The sequence below is a fragment of the Sinocyclocheilus anshuiensis genome, unplaced genomic scaffold (genome assembly GCF_001515605.1).
Source record: "Sinocyclocheilus anshuiensis isolate Anshui unplaced genomic scaffold, SAMN03320099.WGS_v1.1 scaffold140, whole genome shotgun sequence".
Taxonomy (NCBI): domain Eukaryota; kingdom Metazoa; phylum Chordata; class Actinopteri; order Cypriniformes; family Cyprinidae; genus Sinocyclocheilus; species Sinocyclocheilus anshuiensis.
In genome coordinates, this window is record NW_015554147.1 from 2052817 (window position 1) to 2065753 (window position 12937).

The following is a 12937-nucleotide window of genomic DNA, read 5'->3' on the forward strand; positions in this document are numbered from 1 at the left end:
GGTATCACTATGGTATCGTTACACGATAGTATTACAGATGATAAATGGTGAATAAGTTAGAGATAAATATTTTAATAAATATTTTAGTAATGTTTTGTAAAATCCTCTTAAATTACAAAGTTAAATAAAAAATTATTACAGTTGGTTCAATTATTATTGAACCAAATTTGTGTTTAAAAAATGGATCAGTAGACAGGTGAAATTATGCATGTATTAGGCTAGTGCAGATACTAGACCTTCTGTAAGTATCATCAAAATTACAATATAATATTACAATAAACTAATATATCATATAGCCTGTTAAGGAAGTTATGTACACTTCCACAAATATTACCCTGCGTATGCAAATCTTTTTGACATCATTCTACCCTCATACTAAAAGCAGTAACCTGTGATCGCCCTCTGCTGCTGATCCTCAGTGCAAATGGACAAGGATCCCCTCACACACAGAAACAATTACACACTGTACTTTGCCCCCAACACACATACAGGATCAGCTGACATTTCTGCTGCCTTCAAATCACTTTGGGATTTTCTTTGAGCCACAACTTTTCTGAGTTGCAAAATGTTATTAGTCATAATTAGGTTTTCGTAGTGAATGTTTACGGTACACTTTAGTTTATACACATTGCGTACTATTGATGAAGAATATCTTTAAAGCTAGCTAGAAAATGCTGCTCATTAAGCTTGCTTATGGCAAGACTGGCTAATAATGAAACAAATACTGGCCTTGTGTTCTTTCCAGTGTTATTTTAGTATAATTGATATACTATAATAGTAGTATACTATTATAGTAAAATACTATTAAATATATTATCAATTTTATTTTTATATTTTCTGTTTTCACTTTAATTTTGGTTAAAGTTTTAGTAATTTTGTTAGTTTTTTTTTTTTGCCCATATAGTTTTTATTCATTTTTATTTATTAGTTTTAGTTTATTTAATTGAGATATTTTAGTACCTCAAGTTACAAAAATGAGAAATGTTAACGGTTAACTCAAATAAAATATGTTAAAGTTTTTATTTTATTTAGTATTTTATTTTAAAAATGTTTTTTTATATATATATTTCAAAATATATCAAAAATATGTATGTACATAAATATATTTTTACTAATATATTTTGGGCCATTTTTTGTTTTGTATATTTTCAAGAAAATAATAATAATAATGATAATAAAAAGTAAAATAATCATTCTTGCCCCTAAAATACATTTTGGAAAATATTGGTGTATGAAGGTTGATATTCAATAATTTCAAGAAGCAATTTTTAATGGTTTTAGTTGTATTTGACAATAATATTAATTACATTCTTAGTTCAGTACAGCAGTTCATCACAGTGATTTTGTTTAATTGTATAGAATAGGTTAAATGTTGAGTTGTCTGTGATTCCAACATGATACACTTTCATTGTCCAATGATTTACAAATGCTTTATGAATCGATTAGCAAATTAATCATTAAGTAAAACCTGTTTAGAAATGGTTTTGTTCACAGATCATTGACTGAGTTCTCTTTAAAAAGCCTCCGTGTCACTCAGCTATGTGTCATCTGAACACTCGTCCTTCATTATTCTGCCTTCTTCTTTTTGTCCAGTGCGAATGCCGCAGGAAGTCAGGATGACCTGGGCAATGATACCGAGCCTGAGGTAGGTCCATCGCTGAGAAGAGACCGAGACAGAGACAGAGAGAGGGAGAGAGAGAGGCCTCGTAGGAAAGATACACATGACCATGGTGAGTTTACCCATGAGTCAGTCCTGGCTAATGATGAGGAAACACACAGGCTTGTTTGATGAGTGTTGTCTGCTGCAGGAGGCCGGATGAACGGTCACTCGCGGCCGGAGCGCAGGCCGGAGATCGCCGGCTATGAGAGCTCCTCAACACTGATGAGCAGTGAGCTGGACACCACCAGCTTCTTCGACTCAGAGGAGGAGGACTCTGCTAGCAGGTGAGTCCTGCTCTCACAGACTCATGTCAAGAAACCAGTCATGGAAAAGAAGGGTTTTTCTTACTCTTTTGAAATAGACATCTGATGATGTAGGGCTGGGCGGTAAAGGATTTCATGCCAAGGTCACAATAAAATTTATGTCAATAATAGGGATGCACGATATTTTTGGACCAATATCGGAATCGGGTCCTAAAGCCCGCTCAGTTAGGTGTTATAATTCCGTAGGGGGCGCTGTTGGCCTACTTCTAATAAAATTAAAACAAAATACACAAATAATATTTATGATTAAATAAAGCAGTAATTGATGCCATAAAATCATGAGTATGTTTTGATTTAAAGGTCAGAAGCTATAGCTTACATGAACAAAAAAAAAATCACAAACAATGATACTTAATTAAATAGTTTTATATATACTGATTTATTCATTATTCATATTAATGTGTAATATGTTATATTTTTTAAACAAATTATGAACTCCAAAAGATTTTCAGACTTTTTACAACTCTTTTGCTTTAGACCATTTACAAATGTTAAATCATAAAATAAAATGTCAAGGTTACCAGTATTCTGTCACGGGTGCACTGCTGAGAAGAGTCAGAGCAAGGAACGGAGAGAGACGAGGAGTACATCAATCCAACTGGGTTTTAATTTACACAAAGGAACACGGAACACTCACGCAATACATGGAGACATGACATGAACATGACCTGAACAATACCGGACGCTGGAGCACACACAGGGAACACCATTTATACCCACAGGAGGAGGGGATGACGAGACACACCTGGGAGCAAATGAAACAATCAAGGGAAACACCTGGGACAAATTAAACATGGGAAAGGAAGGCACATGAGGAGCAAAACAACCACAAAACACGGAACAGAGTCTGACACTGCTATTGTGGTATCTATGATTTCTAATAAACCTGCCTTTAAGCTGCATAATGGTCAGTTTACATGTCAGTCAGACTGAAGAGGGGGAAAAAAATATTTAGCAAGTAAATATAATCTACTTTACTATTAGCACATTGAGAACTGTTTGTAATGTGATATTATTTTCAGGATAATTAAGCAAATTTCTCATTATTTTAATGATGATTTTGATTACAATAATACAATCCATTTTTTATTGTATTACAGTAAAGAATACTGTTTTGCAATGATTTTTTAGTAAAATAAATAAATTTCTTTCTCAATATTTTAACAGTGATTTTCATGACAGTAATACAGACAGTTGTACAAAATAATATTCCTCAATTTTTTTTATTTTTTTTAAATAGATGAATTTTTCTCATTTTTAACAATGATTTTCTTTACAGTAATTTTTAACTGCATTATAATACAAAATAGTGTTTTTCCCCCCATTTGATTAGATTATTTCGTAATATAAATGAATTTCTTTCACATTATATTTAATAATGATTTTAATTACAGTAATACAGTCCATGTTTTATTTGATTACAGTACTAAATACTGTTTCGCAATGATTAAAAAAAATTCATTGTTTTTAACAACGATTTTCATTACAGTAATACAGTCGATTTTTATTGTAATAGTAAAAGTTTTGCAATACTTTTTTTATTAAAATAAAATATTACATTTTCATTAAATTTTTTTATTTAAAAATTAAATGTTTTGATTAAAGACTGTAAAACAAAAGCTGACGTATACATAATAATAATAGTAATAAAAATAATATGTTAATCTTTATTTTCCATGTTACAGTAATGAGAATTTACTACAAACACTTTGTAGTTTGCATTACCGTAATGAGAATCAAAGGACAGAATGAGCTTGATGGTCCTGAAAATAATATCAAAATGCCAAAAAATCTTAAGGGTCCAAATAGTTTTTAAGGGTCAAAAGTATTTTGCATAAAGATTATTAAATCTATTACAAGGACCCTTTCTGCTCCATCCTAATCAATGACAGTGTGAACTATGCTGATGTTTTTCACATGTAAAGAGGCCAGCCTTCACAGAGGTCATCTGAATATGGGCATTATAAAGTTATATATACAAAAAGATCCAATTGTAAGAGTCAGAGATATGGTGGAACTATACATGTTAAGTGTAGCTTATGGCTCTTCATATCGCCTCCTCATGAAGATGACTTAATGTACACTCAAATCACATGCCCTGGAAAGCCAACACAAAGCATGGTTTTCCATGCTCTGATACACTACTACACTAATGCAGACGATTGGCTGGTATGCATCACGTGACTCTCAGGACCAATCAGAGCTGAGAGGACTGTAATGTGCATTATATGTGCACAAAAGCCATTTTCAGGCTGAATATGATGTTTTGAAGATCGTGTGTCATCTGTGATGCTGCTACAGGTTCAGCAGCTCTACGGAGCAGAGCACATCGTCACGTCTCATGAGACGCCATCGCCACCGCAGACAGAAACCCAAAGCACCCAGAATGGAGAGGGTGAGACTCCAGATAAACCTCATGGCTATCAGTGTTGAAGTTTTGTCTCTTTAAGTGTGTCCTCATCTCTCGCTCTCTTTCTCTCGATCTCTCCAGTCCTCATCGTTCAGCAGCATAACTGACTCCACCATGTCTCTGAACATCATAACTGTCACATTAAACATGGGTGAGTAAGTGCGCATGTATATCTGTGTGTCTGCCGTTGAACATGCACCACTCCGTTAAAGACAACATGAATGACATTCCCTAACAGCGTTCATTTCTGAGTGGAACAGAAATGTAAAACGGGACTTCAGTTTTCCATCTGGATTTAATTAGATTGTGAAAAGTTGTATTATTATAAGGATTGTAAGTATTAAACTTTTGATGTGATGGTCGTTTTGAACCATCTGTGCTATAGACGGGCTTCATGGCAGTGAATTGGTGGCAGTTTTTTCAAACAAGAAAAGATCTTAAATACACTACCGGTTAAACATTTGGAATAATTAAGGTTTTTTAATGTTATTGAAATAAGTCTTTTTATGCTCACCAATGCTGCATTTATTTGATCAAAAATACAGTAAAAACAGTAATACTGTGAAATATTTTTACAATTTAAAAGAAAAGTTTTCTATCTGAATATGTTTTAAAATGTAATTTATTCCTGTGATGCAAAGCTGTATTTTCAGCATCATTACTCCAGTCTTCAGTGTCACATGATCCTTCAGAAATCAGTCTAATATGCTGATTTGCTGCTCAATTAATTTAGATTATTTTTGGTGCTCAATTATTAATATTGGTTCTTATGATTGTTGAAAAACTGTTTTACAGCTTAATATTTTTGTGGAAACTGTGATAATCTTTGATAAATCGAAAGTTCATAAGAACAATATTTATTTGAAATATACATTTTTGTAGCGTTATAAATGACTGTACTGTGACTTTTGATTAGTTTAATGCGTCTTTGCTGAATAAAAGTATTAATTGCTTGAAATCCAAGATTTCCAGCACAAAATCTTTACCAGAAACTATAAAACGTGTTTAACAAAAAACAAAAAAACTGAAAGTGGGGACTGATTTTTTTTTTTTTCTTTGGTTTTGTTTGTAATTCTTTGAGATGTAGATTTTATGCTATTGGATCTTTGACTTTAAAGTCACAATGAAACAGAAGTAGTGACATTTTCTTCCGAATTGTGACGTACATCTGACTGTAATGGATCGTCAAAAAAAGAAAAAGTAGGGTGGGGACTTTGTTCTACACATCAGTTGTTGATTGGATGTTGAGAAGTGGACATGGCACTCAAAAGTGGAGGATGATGAATGCAATGAAAAGCTTGCAGGGGCGGAGTTTAAGAGCACTAAATGATTGGAGAAGACCTGCATACATCACCAAACAGCAGTCTGACATTTTCACTGGAAGATCCAGTTTTGACATTCTGATTAAACATTGCAAGGACAACATTTAAAAAAAAGAATGCAACATATGAACGGATGAATTGTTCACAATAAGATCTATAACATGCATTTAGAAATAGAAACTAGATTGAATTTTCATTTAGGCCTTGTGTTTCTTTCGGTTTATTATTTAATGTCTTGTGCAGATTCCGTTTATTAATATTCCTTTAATATCTATACCCATGGAAAAAAGGTCATCCAAGAAGTGGAGAATGTTACTATATTTTAACAAATGATTATGAAGATAAAAATGTTGCACTCTAACAATACTAAATCTATACTCTGCTGTTCATCTCTCATTTTGCTTTTCTCTCTCCCCCTTACTATAGAGAAGTATAATTTTCTGGGCATTAGTATAGTCGGGCAGAGTAATGAGAGGGGCGATGGAGGAATCTACATCGGCTCCATCATGAAGGGCGGTGCGGTGGCTGCTGACGGACGCATTGAGCCTGGTGACATGCTTCTGCAGGTCTGGTTTGGCTGCTTGATTTGTACTGGAAGATATTCCTGCTCATGGTTGTTGTGATTTATAAGAGTTGCTTTCTTTTGTTGTAGGTGAATGATATCAACTTTGAGAACATGAGTAATGATGATGCAGTGAGGGTGCTGCGAGAGATCGTCCATAAACCTGGGTAAGAGGTGGACACCGTGATGTCTGGTGCTCTTATTATGGACTAAATGAGATTGATATCAGCACCGACATTTCTTCTAATTGTGTATGTTCACATTTACAGACCCATCACACTGACTGTGGCCAAATGTTGGGATCCAAACCCCCGTAGCTGTTTCACCCTCCCACGAAGTAAGAGATAGTGGGTTACAGTGCTATTAAAGAAAGAGTTCACCCAAATATGAAAATGTACTCGCACTCAGGCCATCCAAGATGTAGATGAGTTTGTTTCTTCATCTGAGAAATGTATCATTATATCACCTGCTCACCAATGGATCCTCTGCAGTGAATGGGTGCCGTCAGAATGAGAGTCCCAACAGCTGATAAAAACATCACAATAATCCACACCACTCCAGTGCATCAGTTAATGTCTTATGAAGAGAAAAGTTGCTTGTTTGTAAGAAACATATCCATATTTAAGATAGTTTTAACTTCAGACCATCGCTCTTCTATCCATAATATTGCTTTCTCCAGTGAAAACGTCGTCTCGTTGAATCAGGAGAGAAATATGCACAGATCAAGCACCGAAAACAGTCCCAAAAAGTACTAAACAATATGTCGGTGGATTTTGTTGTGAGAGGACAACAGGAGATGGACTTTTTCACTGGAGGAGGCATTATTATGGATGGTATTTTGGCCAGAAGCGATGGTTTAAAGTTAAAATGCCTTAATGATGGATTGTTTCTTACAAACACGCAGCTATTCACTTCACAAGATGTTCACTGATGGACTGGAGTGGTGTGGATTATTTGTGGATTATTGTTTTTATCAGCTGTTGGGACTCTCATTCTGACGGCACCCATTCACTGCAGAGGATCCATTGGTGAGCAAGTGACAGAATGCTACATTTCTCAGATGAAGAAACAAACTCATCTACATCTTGGATGGCCTGAGGGTGAGTACATTTTAATTTCTGGGTGAACTATTCTTTTAAACATGAAGTGGTGTTCGCAACCATTTCACTCTCACAGTTCAAATTAAATCATTTTCTTTTACTGTTTTTGACCTCTTTGGTAGCATCTAAAGTGACCAGGCATCCGTTTACTCCCCCTGTGTTTGTTCAGGTGAGCCGATCCGTCCCATAGACCCTGCTGCCTGGGTGTCTCACACTGCCGCTATGACGGGGACGTACCCAGTGTACGGTATGAGCCCTTCCATGAGCACAATCACCTCCACCAGCTCCTCCATCACAAGCTCCATTCCAGAGACTGAGCGTAAGTGTTTATCCACCCACCCTTCCCATAATCCACCTCTGCTGTGCCCGCTGGCTGTCGCCAGAGGATGATTTCATCTGCCAACCCACTGCTTACTGTGTTGTGATCGTAGCCCTTAACAACTGAGTGTCAAATGAAAATCAAAGATTTGTGATTAGTCTTCAACAAAATACATACAGAAAATTAGACATTAAAAATTAGGCAGTACAGCCCTTGTCAAAAAAAGTACACTTTAGAATACTTTTAAATAGAGTACTTGTAAATACAATTCTTTAAAAGAATATACTAGTATGAACTGAATGTAATATTTGCACATAATTGCATGTTATTTACAATTAAATAAAACTGTATTATAGTTTAAATTTGATTAATAATAAACACCACAGTTAAAATGTGCTTTAGTATGTTAACACATCAAAGTAAGTGTACGTCTTTAAAGCATGACAAAAAATTATTAAAACATAAAGGTTTAAAATGTACTTTAAAGTAAAACTTTCAATATGACATCATTACAAAGGGCACTTAAGTGTGTTAAGTAAGTCATGAAAGTGTACTTTTAAGATTTGAAGTACACTACAAGTGCACATTAAATACAATTAAGCACACCTCTTTTTCCCGGGAAATTAGATGGATTTGTAATGTTTGAGAAGTCAGAAAGTTCAGATCAGTTGATAATGGCTATAACATCTTGATGTTCAGAGCATTTCTTTGTAATTCACGCTCACATCTGTGGACTGCTGTGCACTGTCTCACTGAGCTTTACTCTGCAGGGTTCGAGGATTTCCATCTGTCCATCCATAGCGACATGGCAGCAGTAGCCAAAGCAATGGCATCTCCAGAGTCAGGCCTGGAGGTGCGGGACAGAATGTGGCTGAAGATCACCATCCCCAACGCCTTCATAGGTAAACCTGCAGCCTCACTCTTAAAAATGAACTTGAGCGTGGAGAGAAAATGCCACCAAAAGGGATAAACAGGTTCATCATAATGAATTTCTTTTTTTATTTGTTATCTCATGTTTGATGTTTTTCATCATTTTCAGTATCTATCCAGTTAAGCCAGTATGAAAAAGAAGTGTGCTTAATAGTATTGAATGTGCACTAGTAGTGTTTTTCGAATCTTGAAGTATATTTTTGTAAAAACTATAATAGATAATATAATAATAATAATTAAATAAAATGCCACTTAAGTGTACTTAAAAAGAGACATTTAACTTAAGTACACTTTTTAAAAGTGGACTTTGTAATAATGTCAAATTAAATATTTTACTTTAAAGTAACGTTTGAATCCTTATGTGGCCCAACTTTATATTAGGTGTCTTTAACTACCATGTTAATATAAAGTGGGTCCCAGTTTGTTTAATAATATTTTGCTTTAAAGAAGTACACTTATTTTGATGTGTTGACTAATATACTAAAGCACGTTTTCTTGATCATAATTTTATTGTAGTGTGATATTTGATATTACAGTTAAAGTTAGTTCATATATTTTAAATGTACTTAAGTTCAACTTCATCATTACAAATGTATAATTACAAATATATGTAAATACATTACTTACAAGTTTCAATAAAAATGACAGTGAGAACTATATTTTAGTTTACCTTAAATGCTGTCAGTACATTTCAAAGACAATATAAGTAATTATTAAATTACAAATAAAAATGTCCTTTAGTGGATTAAAAGCACTCTTTAAGTTCAGATATCTGCATTTAATATAAATGAATAAAGCTATTTAATACAATAAAGTAAATAGCATGCGAATAAGTGTATTATACTCAGTTCACACCTAAGTATATTCTTATAAAGTAAAATTTAAAAGCATTATTTCCGTAATAAGTACTCTTTTCAAAAGTATGCTACTTTTTCACAAGGGTGAGTTTACAGCCACTGTTGTATTTGATTTGATTGGTAACAGTCATAATTGTTTTAAATAATAATTCATTTCGGAGAATGCATTAAATTGAAGTTGGATGTGGACATTCCGCTAGTGTCTTCAGAAGTAAAATATTTGTTTTCCTCTCAGGTTCAGATGTGGTGGATTGGCTCTATCATCACGTTGAGGGCTTTACTGACAGACGGGAGGCACGCAAATACGCCAGCAACCTGCTAAAAGCTGGCTACATCCGGCACACTGTCAACAAGATCACTTTCTCTGAACAGTGCTATTACATCTTTGGTGACCTGTGCGGCAGTGAGTTCTTTGATTTCTCCCCACTCTTTCACATTGAAGCGTCTTTCATTTATTAATTTGGAGTGAACTCTATTCCCTCCTGTTTGTTCCTCTTCTGTCTCAGATATGGCCAGTCTCACCTTGCATGACCATGACGGTTCTAGTGGGGCGTCTGACCAGGACACTCTCGCTCCGTTGCCTCACCCTGGTGTAGCTCCCTGGCCGCTCACATTCCCTTATCAGTACCCGATCCCTCACCCGTACAATCCCCACCCTGTGCACGACCCCAGCCACAGCTTCACTGCAGGGGGCGGCAGCGCTGGCAGCCCGCACAGCGAAGGTGAGACTGCGTTCGATCAGGGGCAGAAATTAAACTGGGGCTTAAATGAACAATAATGCCCCCCAAATTCAGGATATGAGCGCCACAACTGCCCCTGCACAATTAAAGTAAAACAAATGTGATTATGTCGCAATAGATTATATGGAATTACATTTAGTTCTGCTCAGCTTCAGCATATTAGAATGATTTCTGAAGGATCATGTGACACTGAAGACTGTGGCCAAATGACAGAAAAAAACGGAGCGCCACTAAACTTTATAACATGTAAATTGATGAAAACGTAATGTGATGAACTTCTAATGCCGTTCTAATGACGCACAAAACACAGATGTCCAACATTCACTGATGAAAAACCTTGTAACTCCACTTAAGCTTGATTTTGGTAAAATGTTAATAATATAATGACATATGCAAGTATCTGACCATCAGTGTTGGGCAGTAATGCATTACTTAGTAACGCGTTAATGTAATTTGATTACTTTTTTAGTAACGGAGTAATTTAACGCGTTATAATTTTCAAAATAGTAATTAGAGTATAGTTACAAGCCGAGGTCTCTATACGTTACTGCCGCGTTACATTGCTGACAGAATGCAGTGTTTTATAATCTAGAGATTGTAAAAAGGATGGATAATCCAGTGGATTAGAGACCTGCTCCTGCGAGACCCGACGCGACAGAGTGCGGCGCGGGACAAGATGGGCGAGTGCTGCTGCGGGCAGGTAGACACTTGTGTATGTGCGGGATGCGGGAGAATAAAATGATTCACGGGACTCCCGCAAAATAGAAATATCTAAACATAAAATATCTAAAACAAATAAATTGTTATTCATCTATTGCACAAAAGCAACATGAACTAATATAAAATATAAACGATTAACAGGTGCAAGCGTATGCAGAGTTTCTATTTAGGCTATAACATGTGTCTGCAGCGTTGAACAATGCAGTGCTGAAATTTGCGTGCTCACGAATCCTCTCATTATAACACACGAATTGTAGACATTATGAAAGATTCATTATGCTTATATTTATTGTGTTATAACAGAGATTTGTGAGATTGCGATGAACTGAGATGTCTTTTAGAGATTATAAATACAGCGCTCTTTGCTGGCATTCTGCCATGCCAAACCATGCACGCAGCAGCCGCTTGCTTTAGTTAAAAATAACAGTGTTCTGTGAATGTTGATGCTTTAATAACAAATATTTATCGGAAGCGTGTATGCTGGGATTTCATAAATTTCATGGAGAAAAAAGTAACGTAACTCATAATGTAACTAATTACTTTTGAAATAAAGTAATCAGAACAGTAACGTGATTACTTTTAAAAGGAGTAATCAGTAATTTGATTACATTTTCAGAGTAACATGCCCAACACTGCTGACCATATATAAAGCCATGATATCATCTTTGACAACACAGTGTTTAATTATTTTTTAAAAATACTTTTCCATTTCCTGAAAAGTAATGGTTTTGAATATACAAGGTTTCCGCCCAACACTGATGAATTGTAAGTTCTATTACATTTTTAACAAGCAGTATACACATAGTCTCACTATTAGTTTTGACTTTTAGCTGTTATAGTTTTTCGAAAGGACAAGATCACTTTATTTTGGCATGATGCCAATAGTGCCACTTGGCACAACCCTTTTGATGGCTCTGTATATGTGTGTGTGTGTGTGTGTGTGTGTGTGTGTGTTTCTCAGATCTGTGAGGAGATGTGATATAGAGCAGCTTGTTCTCTCTCTCTTATATACAAAGGTAAAGAAAAATGAAATCACTTCCAGGGGGGCAAATATTGCCCCTTAATGCCTTAAAGAGCTTAACTCTTCTGCCCTAATTATATCTAATCCAATTACAAGGCGAATACATGGAAAAGTTACCAAAGAATTAGACTTAAATAGGAAGTCTCACTTTTCTTTTCTTTCATTTCGCTCGCAGGCAGTCGAAGCAGTGGCTCGAATCGAAGCGGCAGCAAAAACAGCGAGTCCGAAAAAAGAGAGAAGGCTCCCAGTGAGCGCTCTGCTGCGGCCCCTAGTGAACACAGCATGCGTAGCTCACACACCATCCGGAGCGTCCAGAGCCTGGTGTGTGGAGCGCCGGGCCTCCCTCCACAGCCACAGCCACAGACACCCTCCACAGCAGCGCCGGGCTCTCCTCCAGACCGAGACCTGGCCTCAGTGCCGCCCGAACTCACAGCCTCGCGCCAATCTTTCCGCATGGCCATGGGGAACCCTAGTGAGTTCTTCGTCGACGTCATGTGATGAGCTTCATGTGACCCCGAGGGTCGACCCACATGCTCAAGGCACTGTGAAATCAAGAAAGAAAGATGGGGAGGAAGACGAGAAAGAGATGCATTGACATTTTAGTAGCTGAGTGTCCCTCCTAATGTCCCTCCTGTGTCCTGTGGCTTGCACTTTCTTCAGTGAAGAAGACTGGAACAGATCACGTATCCCATCATGCCCTCAGAGACCCGAGTTCTCTGATTTAAGGAGACTCTGTGCGATGCAGTGATGAAGGTGAATGCTTGCTGGTTTTTGTGTACTTTTTATGTACTTTACCTGCATTTTTTAATATTTTGTCCTCTGACCAGTTTATTAACTACAAGTTAAGATCTGTTTTTCAATCAAAGATGAACTAAATTAAGCAGGAGAGAAAAGCATGACATGAGAAGAAAGTCAGGATATCTCTTACTTCTAAATCACCTTTTACTGAAGTGACGTGACATGTGGCCAAGTA

The 12937-nt window shown here is 36.2% G+C and overlaps 1 protein-coding gene across 1 annotated transcript in view; it reads left to right on the top strand.

Moving 5' to 3' along the window:
• Positions 1–12937, top strand: part of LOC107670590 (segment polarity protein dishevelled homolog DVL-3-like) — a 34700-nt gene extending 21763 nt beyond the window's left edge. Inside the window, exons 4-15 of the mRNA XM_016463230.1 lie at positions 1594–1730; positions 1809–1944; positions 4285–4378; positions 4475–4544; positions 6142–6281; positions 6368–6444; positions 6547–6614; positions 7547–7696; positions 8467–8598; positions 9719–9886; positions 9990–10205; positions 12140–12937. Coding sequence (XP_016318716.1) covers positions 1594–1730; positions 1809–1944; positions 4285–4378; positions 4475–4544; positions 6142–6281; positions 6368–6444; positions 6547–6614; positions 7547–7696; positions 8467–8598; positions 9719–9886; positions 9990–10205; positions 12140–12462 — 1711 coding nt within the window. The 3' untranslated portion in view covers positions 12463–12937. The remainder of the gene's footprint in view (positions 1–1593; positions 1731–1808; positions 1945–4284; positions 4379–4474; positions 4545–6141; positions 6282–6367; positions 6445–6546; positions 6615–7546; positions 7697–8466; positions 8599–9718; positions 9887–9989; positions 10206–12139) is intronic.